The sequence below is a fragment of the Brassica napus genome, chromosome A9, assembly GCF_020379485.1.
Source record: "Brassica napus cultivar Da-Ae chromosome A9, Da-Ae, whole genome shotgun sequence".
Classification (NCBI taxonomy): Eukaryota; Viridiplantae; Streptophyta; class Magnoliopsida; order Brassicales; family Brassicaceae; genus Brassica; species Brassica napus.
The window spans coordinates 43,042,153-43,064,226 of record NC_063442.1 but is presented as its reverse complement, the minus strand read 5'-3'; the positions used below and the strand labels follow the sequence as shown (position 1 = coordinate 43,064,226).

The following is a 22,074-nucleotide window of genomic DNA, read 5'->3' as shown; positions in this document are numbered from 1 at the left end:
GAAAAGGAAAGAAGCAAAAGGCTCTTGGTTTTTGGCCAGCTAAACTATTCACTGATTTAGCATACAATGCAGACCAAGTTTATTGGGGTGGCGAATTGTTCACACTTCCAAACTCAATGACTAGTCCGATGGGAAATGGACTACTAATTAAGCACGTAGATGATCCGCGACTTTATGCATATGCTCGTGATTGCTCGGTAGTAGATGCTAAAACACAGAAAGTCATTGGTGTGGCAGACGTGAATAGTGAGGAAGTAACTGATTTTGATGGGTGGTATGGGAGAAGAAAGGCACACATTGAAAAATATTGGGGGCATACTATAATGTTTGGTGGCCCTGCAAAACTAATTAAAGGTAATTAATAAGGAAAAAAGTTTGTTTGACTTTAGTTTATCAGTTTATTATGAAAATAAATTTTATAAATATTATTTTAGTTATTGGATTTATCATTTGTCAAACATATATTTTTGTGTTAACATACTTTTTATTGAAAAGTTCTCAAAGGGCTTCAAATTGGTACAAACTTTTAGTTTAGACAAACCGAATATTACACATGAAAATAAAGATAAAAAAAGGTAATGGAAGCCATGTGTTAGCAAAGATGTGGCCAGCCTCCGCCATTGTCTTTGTCCGCTCCAATCAAGTCTCCACCGTGAAATCCTTCTTTTGCGACGGACCTTGCAACCTCTTATAATGCTCTTTGCCTTGAGAACTCCAAGCTTATCCTTTGCCCAAAGTTGTACCGACGTAAACTTCTTGTTAATGATGAATGAAAGAAACTGAAAAGACATAAGTTTGCATGCATGCTCCAGGCATTTAAATCGTTTCGTTCGTCTCCGTTGCCCTGCTCCAAGGTCTCCGTAACGATTGTAATAGTTTGGTTGGACCAACGCCGCACACACTTCAGGAGCTTTAAGACACAACTCTTGGATCGCTTTTGTCTGTTTGTTTCCTTTGGAGAAAGGTGTTCCACCGCCGTGGTGGCCTAATGGGAGAGAAAAGTGGTGGCCTCAGCTCGGAAAGTCGGTGTTGTTTTGACCGCCGTTATCAAGCATATATGTCCCCTGATATTGCGAAAAGCTTGTGAGGCAATCAAAATGCTTGCAAGATAAGATGACAGGCGAAAGAGAGTGCTACTTGGCTTGCCATTTATCAACCAAGAAGAGGTTTATGGCCCGGGAGCTCTATCCGGACTCATGTCCTCCTCCTCTTTCTTCTTCTTCATCAATGAGTGGAGTGAGCTTTTATTGTTTTTGTTGTGTCAAGTGACCCCACATCACTACACGTGGGTCCGCCCCTGTTTGTATGTATTATTTGATAAGAAAGTAACCACCTCAATACAACTTCTCTTGACGTCTCACACGCCGAGAGCCTAATCCAAGACTTCTAGTCTTTTAGATCCTGATTACAATTCTCAAAAGCTACTCTCTCATACAAACAAACTCTTCCGTTGAATTAACTGCTTCCACGTCATCATCTACGTCCACTCAACTCTCCCTGCTTCTTCTTCTTCTCCAAGGTCAGAAAGAATGTTGTCATGATGGAGAGACCAGGTTTCACTTGTGAGAATGGTCAGTGTCCTCACAGCAAAATCAACCTAGGATTCCAGGACAGGAGCTCAAGGGACAATCACCAAATGGTTTGTCCATATAGAGATAATAATCGTTTAGCGTATGGAGCAGCACAGAGCTTATTTATCTACTAAGCACCAGATATTTTTTTGTTTTTTTGTTTTTGTACATATAAAAGTGAGAAACTTTGTTTGTGTTTCCAAAATTTCACATGTAGAGACCAGAGCAGCAACAGAGACAAGAAAATTAGGGACAAACTATTCTTTAAAATTGTCTTCAACCATGAATGATCATCATCAACCAACGAGGCACACAACACAGAACGACTAAGAAGATCAAGAAGAGAGAATATTTAGTTCTTTAATTTTGATAGGAGCCAATCAAAGACCTGATCAATGTTGGTATAGTTCTTGCATGATATCATGAAACAGCAGACTTCTCTATCTGAAAGCAACTGAAGCCCCCTGTAATCCACACAATAAAAAAACATGATCAGATGGAAGATGTTTTTGGAGAAAGAAAGAAACAGTTAATTATACATTTCTTCAGTGAAGGCATCTTTAGACAGAGCTCCAGGTTCGTCCATTTTGTTCCCAAGAACCAGAAGAGGGATACCGTTAAGCGAAGTCTTGCTCAACAACTTATGGAGTTCTTTTTTCGAGATAAATAGATTGTCAACATCTGCAGCATCAACTACATACCTACCAGGACAAAAGGACTCCAACGTGAGAATATGAAGACAATATAGAGACTTTGAGATAGTTGAAGAAGATCCTTTTTACACTATGGCAGGATTATCGCGGCAAAAACCTTCCCAAAAGCTGCGGAATCCTGATTGCCCACTACCATCCCGTAGCTTCAAAATAACATTTCTTTTTGTCACTTCCCTCATGTGAAAACCAATCTGCAAAAATGTTATATATATTCTGGTATTGATGATCTCTTGTTTCTTGAAGATAAAATTATATAACACACTTACCGTAGGATCCAGGTCTTCACTATATCCAACATTCTAAACAAGAAAAAAAGCATATTAGATACCCTCCTAACCACCATATCAAACTGTATAAATAATACAAGTGAAATGGGTTTCCGAGGAAGTAGTATATATAGTTACATCAACAGCATTGATAAGTGCTGTCTTTCCTGCATTTTGAAGGCCCATCAAAGAAAGTTCCATTTCTTGCTTGAAGAAGAGGCTGCATAAGCATTCACTGAATCTGTTTACATGGCAATCAAAATCCACATGGCGACATCAAATTATTGGATTTGTCTCTTTAGAAAAATAAAAAAAAACTACAGAACATGCAGATTAGAACCATTGTCATCGTCACAATTACAAGGAGACAAGACTACAATACTACTGAGCTGATGTAAGACAATAATCAGAAAAGGATAAGAGATTTTCTCACCCACGCAGCCAACTGAGAGAAGCTTCCCACAAACTCATTGATGGAGAACTCAAAAACTTCTGACAGATACAATAAACCTGATTCATGACCCCGAAATCAGAACTCTCTCGAGCCCATTTCGGGATTTAATGATCCTTTGTACTTTATTCTTAAAAGCCTTACAAAAATAGATTAGTCATGTAAATATATTATATTATTTTATTATTCTAATCATAAAATTAAGGAAATTTACCAAACAGAACCTTGAAATTGATTTGAGCAAATGTGGATTTTCCGTATTGTTTAAGTCTTTCAAACACATTTTATGCATTTACTAGAGTCGATCTGCATTACGCGCAGGATATACCTGATGTGTGATGTATATAATTATATTACTATATATTTTTTTGAGTATGTTTTATATTTGTTAAATGATTTTGTTTATATTTATTTTCAAGTTTAAGAGTTTTGTTATATAGGGTCTGATTGGTAATGGCTGTAGCTTTTAAAATTTTGCTGTAGAAAAAAATCTGTAGACTTTTTGCTTTGGTTTTAGATTTTATTGCTGTAGAATTTTATGGAAAGCACTAAAATATTGCTTTGGATATTTGGCTCTGCAGAGCACTTGTACAGCTGTAGATTATTTTAAGAGCTGTGGTTTCAAAAAAACATTTAAAGCTTGATTGCTCTGAATTTGGTGCTGTAGAAATAAATAGGGCTGTGCACAGCACCTACAGCAACTACCAATCACCCCCATATTCTTTGTTACTCATCCTATCCGTGAATTTTGTACGTATTGTTAGAAGATTGAGCATCAAAATCGTTGTTGACTAAATTTCATATATGATAGTTATGATTGTTTGAATGGCCAATTGTTCAGTTTTTATTTTTGCAAAGTAACTATTCTAGTTTGTTTGTCTTATGTTAAGTCATCTGTTATCATTTTAGATCTTACGTGTTCCTTGTAATGTTTGTTGTATAGTGTGCTTGTGAAGTCTTACTGACTAAAAAATCTTTAGTCTAAAGTCAACGGTGATAGATTGTGCTTGTGAAGTAGCTGTGTGTGTACATGTTATTGCTATTTCCAGGAAAATGTCCTACACAAGTGGCTGCTCCTCTCTGAACATCACTAATCAAAATCCAAAGAGCCATTTTTAACAAAAAAAGTATCTAGTTACATAGAAACAGCATAGTCATCTCTTCATTGTCACAATACACAACATATCTGATAAGATGCAATAAAAATAAAGCTTTAGATCTTAAAGAGGAATAGATCAAGCTGAAAATTCAAAAAAAAAAGACATGTATTTATGGCAACAGAGGGATCAATAATGGAGAAATCATAGATAGAGACGTCTTGGGGGGGCTCGATCCAGACACCATCTATATCCCTCCTTGTCCGATATTCAAAGTAATACCCTTCAGGATCTTCACATAAACTCCTGTTATATAAAGAATACTTGTAGGGGCGATTACGTTTAAAGGTACACATATACTTGGTTGGACGCCTCCCGTTGATATCATTATTCCAGATATAGAGAATGTTACTCATTGACCCTGAGGTTATCACGCATGACCCATTGCTCACAAATATTGAGCAGCCATCCAGTGTTGATTTCTTTTCCCACACCGACTCCACTTGGTTAAGCCTAAACACCACCGGCTCCACATATGATGCATCTACAAGAAATATCTGTCCTGCATATTCAGTCATCCACCTCAATGTTCTCATCCGAGGGCCAACGCCAAGGATGGGTTGCATAGGGAGAACGGTCCACGTACGCGCAGATGGATCGAATACCCCTAACGCAATTTCTGTAGCCATGTAAAAGAGACCATCCGAATGTATTATGTTTTGTGTGTGCCTAGAGTGAGAAGAAATCTCGTTACGAAACTCCTCATGTACCCATGTAACTGCACCAGGATGCCAAGTGCTGATGGTGGTGTATACACTAACACTATCCGGGAAACCTTCAATACCAACCAGCAAACAACCCATCTTTGTAGGAGCACAAGTGAAAGCAAATGTCGTGTGTTTAGGAAAATGCAAGTTTATGCGCTCTCGGGTAAAAGGATTGAAGAAGCAAAGGTTGCCATGTGGAGAATAGTCTTTGATGAGTAACCAACCATCATTGGAACAAAAGATTTTCGAATCCATGGATAACTCGGGTACAGTCATTGCCTTTGTCTTCTTCTTCGCTACAGGGTCGTAAAAACCGTAGGAGACTCCCCCGCGGGTATTATTACATGTAATAAGATACATAAGCCAGTAAGGTTTATCTTTAAGGCGGACAGAGGCAGCAGCAATTTCACTCCATGTCTTGCACACAACAGAAGAGCGTATATTGTCCTTCATAGCAAGACGGGGCAATATGAGACGTACAAGATCGTCGGGAAGGACAAAATCTTGGTTATGCTTCTCAGAGGATCCACTACTGCTCTCTAGGATTGCTCTAAAACTGACACAACCCAACATAAAAACATAGACATACAAAGTCGTGGTTATCTATATGAATCCAATAAGAACAAAACCTCTCGAGTTCTTCTGCCTCAGACATATTGAGTTGTGCTTCTGGTTTCTTTAAAGGTGTTTTCAGCCTGACACCAAGAAACCAATCATTAAACATTTATTTGACGGGGGAAACAAATGTCATTGATTTAAAACATTGAAAGAAGAAGAAACCTCTTGAGTTCTGCATCTGCTTCCAGTTCATGAACTAGGGTGCTTGTTCTCAGCCTGACACCAAAAAAAAAACCATTTACAAAATATTTTGTTAAGATATGTCTATGCGAACTTGAAGAAAACACACAGACTTTTCAAAAAGAATTGACAAACCTGTTGAGTTTTGCCTCTGCTTCTTCTCCCACATGTTCCTCAATTTTGTAATCTGATCTACAAGGTCAAAAACAATCACTCCGAAAATCAGACCAATCTCTTAAGAAATTAGCTAAATTTTTCAACACAATTATATGCCTGCAAATCGCAAATCTTATAGATTCATCATATATACTTTGAGATGACGACACACATTTGATAGAAGAGGAAAATAGATCAAAGAGCCCCCGGTTACATACCTTCTAGGATTACAAATCTTATACAAAAACAACGATACAAGTTCTCTCGCTCTGCAAGCCATTGTGTTCTTGACGAGGTTGGCGAAAATGATGTGAATACGGTTCAAAATCTATTTCAAATAACTTCATGTACGTTTAATGAAATAAAATTGACGTGGTTGATTGGTTGGAGTTTAAAGTAAAATATCTAACCAATCATTATGTAGTTCTAATTTTAAAATTTAAAGTTACATCAAAATTTTACCAATCAAGTGTGATTTCTTTTCTAAAGTTACAGCCTAAAAAGAAGAAGCAAACGCCTATGTGGATACTATTTTCATTTTATAGATGTAAAATTTTGATATTACTGTAATTTTTTTAATGTATTTTATAATTCTATAATCTAAGTTTTTTTATTCGACATCATTAATATATAATGATTTTGTTGTATACATTGAATTTTGTTATTAAGTATTATTATTAACAATAATAATGGAGAGAGAGGTTGGAATATGAGTGATACATGAAACAGCCTAAAAGAAAATTTAGGTAAGCAACGGATGAAATGAGGTTTCTTTCTGTGTATCTATTTTAGGAAAATCTACGAGCAAACGAATAACCAATACAAATTCTCTATCTGTATCTCTTCAGAAGATATCTTTTAACTTAAATACTCATAATTATTCATACTGGTCAACAACTGTTTTCATAATGAAAAGAGTATAGGCTAATTGGTTGGAATCAATGGTTATGACAAACAAAATTGAACTATGATAAAAACAAACTGGATTGCAAAATTCTCATATAAATCATATTCTTTAGTTCAAGTGGCTACAAATGCAGAGTTCCAAAACACACAGCAAGAATAGGGAAGAAAGTAGAGAAGAACTAATAGCCTCCCTTGAGGTCGTTGACGACGTCGTAGGGGATAGGAGTGACGGTCTCTAAGGTCATACCTTCAACCATGAATCCTGGTTTGGGTCCTTTAGGCTGCCTCCTGGTGCTTATTGTCTCGCCTCTGGCTTTAGCAGCAGCTTTCAACTCATCGTTCTTCTTTATCCTCAGTTTGAACTCCTCCGCACATCTAGACTGCTGCACATGCTCCACACGAACATGAAGCCTCTTCTTTATGATCCTGTTACCAATCTAAAACAAACACAACCACCAAACATTTAATTTAGTCAATCATGTTACCCACCCAATAAAAAAACAAGACGAGTTTTATAGTTAACTGTCACTAATCTAATTTCACTAATCTAATTAAGCTTACATCTGAAACAGTGGAGTAACATTAAATATAATAAGACATAAGAGATGAGACATCATCATACCTGTTTGTTGACTTCGACACCAACGGCACGTTTGGTAACGTTCCAGACACGACCAGTACGACCGTGGTAGAACTTGTGAGGCATACCCTTGTGTATCGCACCGTTCACTTTAACATCGACGTAATCTCCGACCTTGAAGGTTCTGAGGTACGTGGACAGCGGAATTGTACCCTTCTTCCTGAACCCCCTCGCGAATAGATCTCTTGTTCGAGCACGAACTCCATGTCCCGCCGGCATTTTTGTCTCTTTGGTGGATGCGACAAGTTAAAATCCTAAAATCGCCAAAGAAGCGAGATGATGAAGGCAATGAGTATCTATATCTTCTGAAAAATTAGGGTTTTTTCTGTAAACGGGCCTGTTGGGCCAGGAAGAGTTGGGCTTATGTGCACATAATACCCATTTGTCACAAAGAAGGTTTCTTATTAATTAGTTTTAAACCCATATATTCTTACTTCTTTTATGATTTAGCTCCATTATAACATAAAACTAAAATTACACCCCTGAAGAATCTCTGAAGAAGATAAGTTGTAGAGTGTGAGTAGTGTCCTTGTGTGGATGAAAGAACACCTTTCTGTTCATGACCAAAGCAACCTCATGTATCTTAATTCTATAACAAAGAAACACTATTTGAGCATATCAAAGAGTATTACTACCTCTCTTCAACCTGTCAACACCAATTAGATATTACAAAATGGCTAAATGGCTACATAAACTAATCAGACACTCACAAAGACCCCATCTTGAGAGAGACGTATGCTTGGCTTGCTTCTGTCTCCACACTCGCAAATCCTGCCTCCTTAAACCCATTCAAGCACAAAGAAGCTTCCAGATTTAGCGTTTTATCAATAGGTTGAGGAGGGGATGCTACTATGTTCATAATTGTAATGACTATATAAGACTTGGTGGTTCAACTGGTTGCTGTTACATTGTATTATTGTTATCCACCAATGTCCCTAGTTGAAAACTTGTTCATATGTAAACGAGTGAGATGGTGGAGAATTCACATTATGAGTCCGATGATTACATTGAATTCAAGATGTGTTACTTTAGTAATATGTGATATTTATATCAAAGGCTTTTATTAAACAGTTTCTATATAAAATCTTAGAGATATCTACATCTTTTGCAGCATGTTTGATGGTTGATGTTGAGAGAAATGTAAAAGTGCATCCTTTCATCTATCATTAACGAGTGTTTTGCTTATAAACCGGTGGAATATGGAAATCGACCTGTTATGTTTTCCCTCGGTATAAGTATACAATGATTGAAGATAAAGTGAGAAGAGACAATAATGCGAAAAAGAGCATTGGTAAATTCAGTGTGCACCATCTCTCTCTCTGATTGCAGACTAAAGATTACAATCCTCTCAGCCACTCTTCCCAAGGGTTCAAAAACACATGCTCTTGAGCAGAAGTAGTTTACAATTTCCTAAAGAAGCGACAGAAACCTTGCATGACCGTGAAGCTTGTAAGATATAATTTCTGTGAGCATTCCAGCAGCAGCTACTACGGACTGAAGGAGCGCAACTGCCACATTTTCTATTCCTGAAGGCCATTAAATGCACGCAGAATTCAATAGACAATCTAACCCATAAAGATGTTTAATGAATTAAAACACAGCAGCATCAACCAGTCAAGCAAACCAATGACATAGTCATCCTAATTACTTCAAATGGACTGTACAGCACAATAAACAGGAACTTCAATGACTTGTCCTATACTATTTACAAGTTCCTGGTTCTCTCACTTAGCCTTTTCACAGTTGCAGCAAAGTATTGAGGTATATGGGTTCATACAGAAAACAAAAGATCGAAGCAAGAAATAAGAACGGTCAGTCACACTAGCGCATATAACTACAAAACCTGCAACAACGAATTTAACCAAACTCCACAACGTTCTACTTAGATCATAATCCTATAAACGCTTGACTAAGTTGAAGCAATCAGGAAGCCCTCATATTTAGCTGCGTTAAAGTCAAAAGATTCATAAAATAAGGAGCAAAATGTTAGGATAAGAAGTGTACCTCCATAGGACCAGAACCGTCATTAACACCAGATGCAGGATCAGGAACTATCAGGCCTGCAGGAACCTGGCCAAACTTCAAAGCCTGTTCGAGTCTTGCAATTTCTTCTATCGTCTGGGAGTTGATAATTGCAGCCTGTAACATCATGGAAACGAAAAACCCAATATTACTACCAAACACAGAGTCTTCACTTAATATAAATAAACAAACAAATCATCTAATAATTCCTTGTCACTATCCAGTTCTCAACACAGCCAAGGAACCAATTCATGGAGCTTTTGTAGTTTCTATCTTGGCTTTGGCTTCTTTTTAAAATCAATTTGACCCGGTTTAGAGATAACCGCACCTTGATTGCTAAAATTTGCTCCTGTGTTGGGGCCACCACTTTTGGAGCCTCTGATTCTTCTGTAGCATCCGACACTTTTTGAACCTCCTGCTGAGATACCTTCTTAACCTCCTCTTCCGCTTCCTTAGATGAAAACAATGCCGCAGCTTCAGCTCTCTCCTGTTAGTAAACAAAGACTGTCAGGTAAATGGTATACTTTGCCGTGGATAAAGCACAGAGTAAGGTCCTCACCTTGGCTTTGACTTTAATGAAATCAAGTACTCGAAGCGATTTCAGCTTGTGAATCACATAAAGGCGATAGTTTGGCTTCTTGGTGATATTATTATCCAATAAACTAAGGTACTGCAGCTTCGGAATGGAGGCAAGGGGATCGATCTCAACCAAATTCACAAGCCTGTTGTTTGTAAGAACCAAAGTATGCAGCTTCGGTAGGAACTCTGCAAGAGAACAGCCATACAACAAACACAACAAGCTTAATCAACAACGAATAATCAAATTTACGTTTTATTACAAGGCGCACAAAGAGGAGGAGGTTACCTCCAATATTAGGATTAATCCTGGTGATCCGATTGTTGTTTATGATCAAAGTTCCTAAGCGGTTGAGGAGTGGAAAGTTTTCCAGCTTAACAATCTCATTATCAGACAGATCAATTGTATCGAACTGGTCCTGTAAGATAAAACAACACAAGTTAATGAGCAAATCAAAATCAATTCAACATAATACGAAAGAGATTCACAACAGCATTATCATATATCCATAAAAAAAAAGACTTTCACAGAGAAGACTGACTCTATAAAGTAAAAGAACACACAATCAGAACAAGAGTAATATTACACAAAGCCAAACACAACAGAAACACTCTAAAACATTCTTCAACCGAGAGACAATGAAGAAACGAAACTTCGACTAGAACGAGAAAGTACCTCAGTAGCACCTAAGTTCTCGATTACAGGAATCTTGTTACCTGCAAACAAAATAAATCAAGAGAAGATTCGGTTAGCGTTACGAAAAAAAAAACTAGAACGTTAACGGGAGAGATAATAATAAGTCTAAACCTCGTAGCTCCAATTCTCGCTCCTTAATGGCATTGAAGAAGTGAGGACTGTTCCAGATCAAATCAGCCGTGAGCTTCACCATTATTCTAGGGGTTCACTGCTTCTAGCTTTCTGCGCGAGGAAGAGTGATGAAGAAACTCGTGAAACGCAGCTCTCTTTGCTGTTGTTATCACTCGGTCGGCCCATTTAAGTACACATTCGGGCTTTTACAGTAGGCCCTTTAAGTGCAGCATTGGGCTATATCGTCTCTCTCTCGTGACATTACTTTTAACGGCACAAATTATTTAAGGGGGGAGTTTTTTTGTTCTTTGACTGTTTTTACAATCAAGAGGGAAATTAAATTCGAGAAGAATGTATCAGCAAGAAATATAATTAACAGCTTCGGCAAGAATGATACGGATTGGTTCGATTTATAATGGTTTAGTTGGTTCGGTTTGATGTTAGTAATTACATTAAGATGATCAACACCAAAAAGTTGATAAAATGCGAATATGAAATATGACATCAGATTTTTGATGATTATTGATATGTTAAGACTTAAGATGATATGATATACATCATACCAAAATGTGTGGGTCTGTTATTGGGTGAGAGCGAATGCATAAACATCGCCACTAAGTGACTGGTATCCTAACAATAATGAAGTTAACCATTACTGAATAGATTGAACTCTAATGAATCAGTTTTTACATCTTATTCAAAATAAAACGTTTTAACCAACCATTTTCTTTCAAGTATTGGAAGTTTCAGAAAAATCAACAAAATGTGAAATCTAAACTTTGAGCTTTCTCAGCATTCATTTGTTGAAAAAAGAGGCTAAATCTTGTTAGTAAACTTAGATTAGCAATATCATTTTATGTCATATTGAGTTAAATCTTATGAGTTTTCAAGTGGTATTGAGTTTGGCATATTCAATGTATTGTTGGATGGTTAACAAATTATGGTATAATTTGAAAAAGTATCAGCAGGGAATAAGTAAGGTATACATAGAAATTGAAACATAAACCACAAAATGTAATTTGACACTTGGCTAAACTTTTGAAATGAAGATAAAAGAAGCAACGTCTACATATTTGGAAATGAAAACCAATCACTAAATCAACATTTACATACTTATCAGATCATTAAACTGTCTAATTCACAAGTTTGCTATATAAAAGGACTTTTGTGAATGCATAGATTTCCCATCTTAATTCATATATTGTCTTTTTTTAACAAAGCATTCATTCATTGGAATACTTATGAATCCCAAAAACATCTCAATTCTCTTTGTTTTATCACTCTTGAGCACATATAAATTTGGAAACAATTAAATGTAAAAAAAGAAAATTATATGTACACATTTTGCAAATTAAGCTTAAGAATAATAATGCTTCCATGTTTGAGGTTTAGGCTTTCTGTTTTGAGCATTTGGGTTATTTGGTCGCCCATAACATGAAGCAAGCCTCTTTGTGTTGATAGTGAGTAACAACTCCAATCAGCTCGTTTGTAAATACCTATCAATTGGACACGATTTTTCAAGTGGAGAAAAACTCGTCCGAGTAAACAACTACAAAACACTTGAACAATGTCATCTAATATATAAGATCATTTGTTTCATCAACTTCCTTAAGTTTTTTTTTTTTAATGTATTCTTGAATCTGTTTCATCATTTCTTTAAATTTGATCAAAAGATAGTAGCAAGAATCGCTTTGTATACTAAGCCGGCGCTGCTTCTGATGTGATCCACCATAGACCATGGATCCTGAGTTATGAATTTAATAGTGATGATATTTGTATCTGGCGTGGCTTCCACTGACATTTTGAAAATTTTGATATCCTACTATTTGGTTGTTTCGTTTCAGTTGAGCAAATGAATATTCAGAAACAATGATTTGAGACTCCAAAATGAATTTTACTATGAAAAAACTATGTTATTAAGTTCACTACCATCCCGAGATGGATCGGAAATAAGTTTTAGTACAACTATGTCCCAAATAAGAAAAGAACTCGAGCAGTTGCCTCGTGTGATTCTAAGCAATTAATCGACTAAACCATTAAGACCTAATATCAAACCAATCAATCGGGCAAGTTGGTTCCTTTAACGTTAAAATGGTATGTAAACCGGAAGGAAGATAATTCTGAGGTCAAAGACGTAAATTACAATTGACCTAAACCGTTTTAACTTGTTTAATAATAGAACATTTTTTTGTATGAACATACTGCTTACCTCTTCTTATTTTGTCGTGGAAACGATAAAAATCCTTTTTTCCAAAGAAAAGTGGGTTGTTAGTGCGATCACCCCAAGGATATATTAGCAATATATTAAATTTAAATATTATCTTAATTTATGAACAAAAAATATTTTAATCAGAAAACAGAAAAATAAAAATTTGTTAATTTGTTTTAAATTATTATTAAAATATTAAAGATTAATAATAGTAGAGTTTTGAAAAGAAAATTGCCAAATGGCCCATGATGATGTTGAGCCTGCCTTTACCAGAAGAAACAAGTATTCCTCTATGTATTCAGCTTCTGAACAAAGACCAATTCTGTGACTATTGCGGAAATAGAATCTTAATCTATCAACTATGAATACACTATTCCCTATGAATCTGTAGTGACAAAGACAATTCAAATATTCTGTTTTTTTTTTGCCCATTCAGGACTCAAGAAGAGAAAAGAGCACTGGCATAAAGTGGATAGAATGTACAACGAGGAAACAAAGCATTCAGACGATCTGTCTGAGAAGTTTCTATGATATCTTAACGTAAGCCAAAACTTTTGGATAGAAGAATAAGATGAAATGATCATGTAGCTAATGAATCTCAATTTCTTCATGTTTCAGGAAGATTATGATGATGTTCCTAAACCCGGGAGGAAGAATTTATAAAAACCCACCTGGTTTATGTGTCTTTGTTTATCTACGTGTATGCTTCCACGGAACCACCGCGTCATAATCTTCCTCCTCGATTTAGGGTTCTATCCCTCTTTTGCGATCACCTCCAATGAAGATTGTATTTGAAGATCAATAAGAATAATTTGGGTTTTTAAACCAAAAAGCAAAAATAAAGAAGAAGAATAATAAAGAGGTCGGTTCAAACTTCAAACCAAAAGAATTACTATTCTACTATTAAACCAGTAAATAAACCAACTTGCCTAATTGCTTGGTTCGATTTATCAGGTCTGAATGGATTTTGGTTATATTGGTTATTTTGCTTGTTTTTGGTTTAAAAAGTCAAAATTATTCTTATTGATCTTCAGATACGATCTTCATCCGAGGTGATCGAAAGTAATATTATTTTCTGACTTTTGAAATCAATGTTTCTAACCATTCAGTTGTTCAACTCAAATGGAACGACTAATTAGTAGAAACAAAGTATGCTCTATCTATTCAGCTTCTGAAAAAGACCAATTCTGTGACTCCTCACCATTGCTGCGGAAATGAAACCTTCATGGAAGTTCATATTTGACATGCGCCAAATACAGACCAGATGCAGGAGCCAAAAAAATCTCAATGTCCTTTCTTTTATGTTGAGCACATATAAATTTGGAAACAATAAATGTAAAAAAAAAAAATTATATGTACAAATTTTGCAAAACACGCTTAAAAATAATAATGCTTTCATGTTTGAGGTTTAAACTTTCAGTTTTGAGTATCTGGAGCTATTTCCTCGCCCACAACATGAATTAAGCTTCTTTGTGTTGTTTCGTTTCCACGACAAAAGAAGAAGAGAGAGAGCTGTCTGTTCATACCAAAAAGTTTATTATTCTATTATTAAACCAATAAAAACAGTTTAGGTCAATTGTAATATATGTCTTTAACCTCAGAAATATATTCCTTCCGGTTTACATACCATTTTAACATTAAAGGTACCAACTTGCCTGATTGCTTGGTTCGTAATATAAGGTCTCAATGGTTTAGTTGGTTAGATATTAATGGTTTAGTTGGTTATATTGCTTAGAATCACACAAGTGAATTAATCCAGTTTGTTTCTTATTTCAGACATAATTGTTCAGTAGGGGTGTCAAAATGAACTATCTCGTTCAACTCGACTCTGTTCATTTATTATATGAGCTTCAATATGTAAACTCTAACTCAGATTATCTAGATCATGAGTTAAACGAGCTAGCTCGCGATTTAATATATAAAATTAATTATCAGAAAATAAAATATCAAAATAAGTTTTATAATATTAAAAGTATGATTTCTATATTGCTTATCTATGTTTTATAAAATTTAAATGTAAAATAAAATATTAAATAAGATAATTAAGAGTAATTTCTAAATTATCTCTTAGGAATATTTTGTTTTATATCTAAATTTAAAGATATATATCAGATGATGAGTATATAAAAATTTCTTTTACATTTTCTATATATATCTAATTTTTTTTGGTTTTTACATTTTAATGTTATAAAATAAATATGATAATATAGAAATTATCTTTTGAACATGAGATATATATAGTTTTAAGCATAAAAATGACTAATCTCATGAGTTAGCTCATGTTTATTAAATATTGTTCATATAACTCGTGATCTAATTTAAGCTCGCTTATTAAACTCATTTATTAAATGAGTCAAAAAACAGAACTCGTGCTAATGAAAAATCGAGATGAGCTGAGCTATCTCATTTTGACACTCCTAGTTGTACTAAAACTTATTTCAGATTCATCTCGGGATGATAGTGAACTTAATAACATAGTTTTATCGAAGTAAAATTTATTTTGAAGTCTCAAATCATTGTTTCTGAACATTCATTTGCTCAACTCAAACGACCAAATAGTAGGAGATCAAAAACTTTCAAAATGTAATACAGTGAAAGTCACGCCTGATATGAATATCATCACTATAAAATTCATAACGCATGATCCATGGTCTATGGACACATCAGAAGAAACAAGTAGTCTCTATCTATTCAGCTTCTAAACAAAGACTAATTCTGCAACTCTCCTCACCATTGTTACGTAAATGGAACCTTCATGGAAGTTCATATTTAACACGCGCCAGATACAGACCAGATGCAGGAGCCATGGGTTTAGCTGCAGACACAGTCTTCGCCTCCAGGATTCGTTCAACTGAAGCAAATTCACAGACAAATTCAATGGACCATTTCAAACTCTCCTCAACTTATATTAAACCCATAAATGTGAACTCAACAAGGAGAGATGGACTTACTGTCTGAGACGGTTAACTCTCCAGTGCCAACACATTTCAATGCTCCTACAAGCAGTCGAACCTGCACGACATAAAGAGACTTATAAAGTATCTCAAATCTGTCAGACTAATGTAGGCAAATCAAATTATGTTGCTTCTCATATCAATCAAGAGACTACATTTGATAATATATGATCTACCAAGAGAGACAGTGGATATAATCAAACCTGGTGGTATAGAAAACCGCGGGCACGCGCTGTTACCACGTAGCAGCGGTGTCTTCTTCTTATACCAAAAGTCCCGCCGAAATTTGTAGTATCACTAGCAGTCTCCGTCTTGGTTTGGCTGGGATATGTGAGAGGATCATCTCCATTGTTTAGTATACTCTCCGCCCTTTCCATGATAGATGGAAAATATGGTGTTGATGGTACTTCAATGACATTGAATTCATCTAAACATCTCACAGGTGACTTTGCCTGCAAAAACAAACCATTAGTCAAAAATCCAGACTTGATATTTAAGTTTTACCAAAACACTAGTTAGATGCATGGACTAGCAATTATGGAATAAATACCCAATCATTCATTACATTTCAACTGGTCGGGTATTAAATAACGAGTGTGTTCAACTAGAAACTAGAAAGAAATTTGACCTGGCAACCAGCTGCCCTGAAGGAGGTAAAATCATGAGATCCAACAAGAACTCTGCATGCTTCCTGTGTAGCAATGATTGACGATGGTCGTTAGAGATCTATTCCTTTTAGAGTGTGTGAGTTATCTTTTAAGGGAAAAGAAAAAGGTTTGGATCACACTGCTGATGTAGATCACAGTAACGGATAAGCTGATCAGAATAGAAGTTGGTGAACCTGCATAGAGCGAAGATCTAGCTCCTCAGGAACATGCCAGGCACGGTCTTTTTCAAGAATGGATAAAGGATCCGACCCCGAGAGCAATCGGTAAAAGTATCTACAGTGAGGGTCATGGAAACATTCAAGTAATTAAGCTAAGCTAATTATCAATTGCTGGGACAGACCCATCTAACTGAAGTCAGAGTTCTTTGAAGTCACAGTATCAGCACATATATTTGAACATTGAAATGTCTAGAAGAATGGAATCTTAGCTTTTCTAATGAGTGATGCACAGAGAATACCTACGTGCGCTCCCGGGCCTTGTATCTGGCATGATAATTACTTGGGACACTCCGAACATCAGTCACCATAACATCACCGTCATTTCCCTGATTAGCAAAAAACGTAAGGATTTTAATCAGATGTTCAGTAGAAGACAGATCAAACTAGTTGAAAGCAAGCACTTTTAAGAAAATACAGAGAAGAGAAACTCTTATATCAAAAAAAAAGTAGACTTCAGATGAACTTTGTTAAGGTCACCAGTGACATGATAAACTTGAGTGAGTAACCGTGAAATGAGAAGAATATTAACCTGTAAGAAATGGTTCACAGCTCTCTGGACCACACCAGGTTCATGAGGTGGTAACTGCATTTAGAGAATCTGGTTCAGTCAATCAGTGAGAATGCTAATAAACCCATCCTTAAAAGTTCCAAAAACATTTACGCATAGATATAGATAACATGATTTTAACGATATTCATCTATCTCCCAGACTATAATTGGAACATATGATATCCTAAAGAACGTGGCTAGTGTGCTCTCCTCTCTTGATATAGTTTCCAATAATACCAATTATAAGCCAACAAAATAAATAGGAGCGGGTGAATAAGAGTTACCACTTCACCAGGCTTTCTTTTACTGATGCGTTCCACATCGATATGGCAAACATTTGACAGTGCATGCACCCCTGCATCCTAGAGCAAAACAAGATGCCATAACAATGTCAAACCAAAAACAATGAGCATACCATCAACCTAAATCTAATTGATCAAAATCTTTGCTAAACCAAGGCAATTCAAATCTGAATGAAACAGTTCTTCAAACACAAATGTGTATAATCAATATTGATCTGTGTGGCTAATGAGAAGCTCTCACAGTTCGACTTGAGCATAAGATCTTGACAGGCTGTCCAACAAACTTACGAAAAGCCTCCTGCATTGGTTCGAGAAATGCATCAGTTCACAAATTCAACAGAGAGTGTGAAGAAATTGAGGAGCACCTGCAATACGCCGACGACGGTGCGGTCCTTCGCCTGCTGTTGTGACCCCGAGAAACGAGTTCCGATATACTCGATGGCAACCAAGTAACGCTGCACTCTAGGGTTCATCGATAGCTCCGACTCGGAGGAACTGCTTCCTCTTCCTCTTCTTCTTCGTCCTCGATTCTCGCAGCCTTTGATAGTCTCTCTAGCGAGGTGAATCTTCAAGAGGATCACACATTCTAACTTCCCCACATTGATCCTCTTTTTTTTTTCCTCACCGTCCGGTCAAAGCTCAAGTGGAAAGGCCTAAGGGGTTTAAGGAGGAAACACGACGACGTTTTGATGACCGTTGGCTGAAACTGATTAATTTTTATTATTGAGGTCGTGATAGTGAATTTGTAGCCTTTTTCACTACAGCTGAAGAAAATATAAAAACGAAACACGCCAAACAAAGAAACGTCTCATGGGTCACGTTCATCAAGTCCTATCATATGGCACCATTTGCTTGTGTATGAAATGTTTTCTCGTGTTTAGTCTTGTGCTTACAGTTCCTAGTAGATGTTGTCGTGTCTCGAGGTCGTTTTTAGGAGGTTCAAGAGATGGGTCACTTCGGGTAGAGGGGTGATTTCATTCTCATTGTGGTCCAATATACAATGGAGGTTTCAATTAGGTAGGATTGAGTCCAAGTTAGTGATTCAGTTTGATACTAGATTGCTCCATTGTATTAGTGGTATAAACACTTGTGGTCAAGTTCTTGTATCCGGATCGTTGGTGAAATGAATGTTGTTGATGAGCCAAAAAAAAAAAAAAAAAAGAAACGTCTCATGTTGAATGTACGTGTTATTCTTGGGTTAATCTAGGAGAAACTCATCGACTAACCAATATAATTTTAGTATTTCAAATTCGATACTTTTTTAAAAAAGAAATAAAATATTATCAAATTATAATATGTTTTTAAAATAAAAAAAAAAAAGTAAAAAAAAAATATCACATGAAAGAGAGTTGTATGTTGTATGGTCATGATTTCAGTGTTACCGTAAAAATTTGCCAAACAATAAACTTCTCAATGTGGGAATTAGAATAGGTGAATCATATGCTGCATATTTCATGACTGAATCACCAATCACCCCATACACAAAAAATATTATTCAAGGTTAGCATCACAACAACTTCTGATAGCATAAATAGTTGTCGACAATATTTTTTTTACTTCAAGATGACTTTAATCCCAAGATGCAATTTTGTAGACAATGTCTAAGCTTATTCTTTTTTTTTGTCAACTGAATTCATTGAAATACCCACGGGCTAGTACAATTGGGATCAGTTACAGAAAGGCCCAACAGACAAAATTAAAATACAGAATAAGCCCATTAAAGAAAGCGGTTTAGATCCTTATGTCCATCCACGTGCTTACATCCAAAGCTTCTAGTAGAACACGTATCAGACACGTGTCATCACACATGGAGCAGCAATCTTGGCCGCCTTGAAGCCTCCTCCGCCGTGGAATCTCCTACGTCGCTTCTCTAACTCTTTTATTCCTTTGCCGTTGAATCTACCTTTCTTCTAGAAGCATCAAGGCTTCATCACTGATTCCAATTAAGCAGCTTCTCTTCTATCACCTTTCTCTCTCCCTTCCGATCTTCTTCCTCCAGCGGTGAGAAGCGTGCCGCCGTCTCCGGTGAACTATGACGCGGAGACCTTGAGTCCGCCCCACTAAGGATTGACGGTAAGAGCAAACACGATATTACTCCCACAACATCTCGAAGATACATCGATTGGTTGAGACAGAGATAAGAAGTTATATAAAGATGAAGCACAGAGAAACCACAACGTATCCGACCTAGAGAGTCGGAAGAAAGACTCAAGTTTAAAGATAGAGATAAGAATGATGAAAAGCTTCAAACTTGAAACAAAACACACCAAAAATCCCGATTCAAATCGGGATTTATTATTGCCTAAGCAAAAAGTGATATCGCCGAGCGAAGAACAAAAGTCGATTCTGAGATCGAAAATATTTTACAAACAAAAAATCGATTCAATTACATAACTGAATCGAAGATAAGGCTTCTCATCTCCTCTTCTCCCGTGAAAGATCCGGAGAGAGAGAACGGTGAGAAGAGAGAGATGTCTAAGCTTATTCAAACATCAAAATTATTCAAACAGTTCAACTAATAGAGAAATAACCTCGAAACCATAAGACTTTGTCTTGTCTCATCAAGTCATCGTCTCTCAAATATACATGCAAATAATCTAAAGCATATATAATTGAAAAGATAAAAATGAAGAAGAAATATTTCATGATCTCTATTTTTGTCTATTTAGAATCTTCATTCACAAAAACAAATTATTAGTTTTTATCTCTCATTGAACAGAATCCAAACCTTATTTTATATCATCATAGTACCATAAACTTGTAATGTGTGATTTATATTATAAAAAGTAAGAGTAGACTTTAATCTCCCATTGAAATACATATGAAAAAACAAAATATATAGCCATAAAAATTTGCTTATGTAACAAGTAACATTATAAGAAGAGCAGAAAATATTGATTTTACATGTAATAAGTTTGCAAAAAAAAAAGATGTGATAAGTAACACATCATCATGGTTTTTTTTTTTTTTACACTATTGTACTTCCAATGTAAGATACATGTGAGTGTTATGTAGACTAATGTGAATGTTATGTTCTATGTAGACTAATGTGAATGTTATGTTGTTTAGTTAGTATAATATCAACAAAAATAAACTTTCAAAAATGAACATACATCTATCTGAACTCTTTCCCGACAGTAATTTTTGAGATTATCCAACAAGTTTCGTCTTTCATACTTTCAGTGTTACTTTCCCCATGTCACTATCAATTATAAACTGAAAAACAAAATACAATTGTTGTCAAAATTCTAAAGCAAACACTCAAAACATTATAAAGAGTTACTCTTACCTGTGACTAAGAGTCAACACACTTTACTATGTTCCCAACAACTCCATAGACATTAACGATAACCAAAGGAGATGAGTGGCTAAAATAAAAATAAATTAGTCAGTATACAAAAACAAGAATATGTGGCGATGAGAATACCATTCATATGCAGCTTAAAGGAGGAAGATTTGATCAATTGACCAGCCAAGTTCAAAATGAGAAACAAAGTTAATAGTCTAAGCGAGGTTGTGCTTCTCATTATAATGTTTGCTTCAAACGTTTACTTCACAACCTTTCAAATTTCAGACATAAGGAAATTAATATCAAGCAATCCATTGCATATATTCAAGGATTTGATGGACTTACAAACATGAAATGAAAGAGTACCAACATTTACTGAAAACTAGAACGTAAGGGAGGATTGATAATGAGGAACTCATATCAATGACCAGCCAAAATTCAAATTGAGAAACAACTTAAACAGTTCATCTACTATGACCATTTTATTTACTTATTAGAAAGTCAAACCACATGTACCTCCCTTAAGACTACTTCTTAGACAACTCAAGCTTCAGTTTTTCAACATCAAACTCCAATGTTGTCATCATATCTTCCATGCATAATACATATGGAACCCAATATTTGGGACGATACGCGCATGCAATCACGGATCTCTCATACAAGTTGATCACCAAAAATATTCATTGACCAATTGATAGAGTGTAAAATACTTAAAAGATTGTTAAATCGAGGCTAAGTTTAAGAGAGTAAAGCCACCATTAATTTGATGTCTTCCTTCTCGATGAAATCAAGATACTTATGCCAACTTTTCAGCTATGCTTCAAGGAAAGAAATGGAAAATATTACATTATCATGCTTCTTTTCATTTGTGCACTAAATTTAAACATTTTGATAAAATTACTATAATAATTATTTATATAAAAAATACATGTGAATATATTATTGTTTATATCATATCATATCATATCATATGTAGACTATTGTGTATGTAGTATTATTGTTTATTTATTATAAACTCAACATAAGTAAATATAACATCATTCCATGTGGGCCGAACAAAGCAGTAGAAGAACAGTAAAGAAGAATAGAAATAAATCGTGTTCAACCGGGAATG

At 35.6% G+C, this 22,074-nt stretch overlaps 4 protein-coding genes and 1 pseudogene across 5 annotated transcripts; all 5 read right to left on the bottom strand.

The window, feature by feature from the left end:
- Positions 1-1,054: 1,054 nt before the first annotated feature.
- LOC106420082 (ADP-ribosylation factor-like protein 8b) lies at positions 1,055-3,069 on the bottom strand. The gene is made up of 6 exons (XM_048741865.1): positions 2,984-3,069; positions 2,689-2,791; positions 2,551-2,583; positions 2,354-2,475; positions 2,111-2,272; positions 1,055-2,035 (listed from the first exon to the last, which is right to left on the bottom strand). The coding sequence occupies exons 1-6, from the start codon at positions 3,067-3,069 to the stop codon at positions 1,924-1,926; spliced, it is 618 nt and encodes a 205-aa protein (XP_048597822.1). The 3' UTR covers positions 1,055-1,923.
- Positions 3,070-3,814: 745 nt separating this feature from the next.
- LOC106420005 (F-box protein At1g49360) lies at positions 3,815-6,585 on the bottom strand. 2 transcript variants are annotated; one of them, XM_048741863.1, is made up of 5 exons: positions 6,038-6,585; positions 5,799-5,855; positions 5,646-5,699; positions 5,495-5,560; positions 3,824-5,421 (listed from the first exon to the last, which is right to left on the bottom strand). In XM_048741863.1, the coding sequence occupies exons 1-5, from the start codon at positions 6,097-6,099 to the stop codon at positions 4,215-4,217; spliced, it is 1,446 nt and encodes a 481-aa protein (XP_048597820.1). In that variant the 5' UTR covers positions 6,100-6,585; the 3' UTR covers positions 3,824-4,214. The 2 variants fall into 2 exon arrangements, with proteins under 2 accessions (XP_048597821.1, XP_048597820.1); XM_048741864.1 differs by lacking the exon at positions 5,495-5,560 and having other exon boundaries at positions 3,815-5,421.
- Positions 6,586-6,801: 216 nt separating this feature from the next.
- LOC106419812 (60S ribosomal protein L21-1-like) lies at positions 6,802-7,644 on the bottom strand. The gene is made up of 2 exons (XM_013860647.3): positions 7,348-7,644; positions 6,802-7,162 (listed from the first exon to the last, which is right to left on the bottom strand). Exons 1-2 carry the CDS (start codon positions 7,582-7,584, stop codon positions 6,905-6,907), a joined length of 495 nt encoding a protein of 164 aa, XP_013716101.2. The 5' UTR covers positions 7,585-7,644; the 3' UTR covers positions 6,802-6,904.
- Positions 7,645-8,504: 860 nt separating this feature from the next.
- LOC106419862 (U2 small nuclear ribonucleoprotein A'-like) lies at positions 8,505-10,939 on the bottom strand. The gene is made up of 7 exons (XM_013860704.3): positions 10,772-10,939; positions 10,640-10,680; positions 10,253-10,382; positions 9,947-10,152; positions 9,716-9,874; positions 9,370-9,504; positions 8,505-8,891 (listed from the first exon to the last, which is right to left on the bottom strand). The coding sequence occupies exons 1-7, from the start codon at positions 10,851-10,853 to the stop codon at positions 8,886-8,888; spliced, it is 759 nt and encodes a 252-aa protein (XP_013716158.2). The 5' UTR covers positions 10,854-10,939; the 3' UTR covers positions 8,505-8,885.
- Positions 10,940-15,525: 4,586 nt separating this feature from the next.
- LOC106419933 lies at positions 15,526-18,239 on the bottom strand (annotated as a pseudogene).
- Between the last annotated feature and the right edge of the window lie 3,835 nt (positions 18,240-22,074).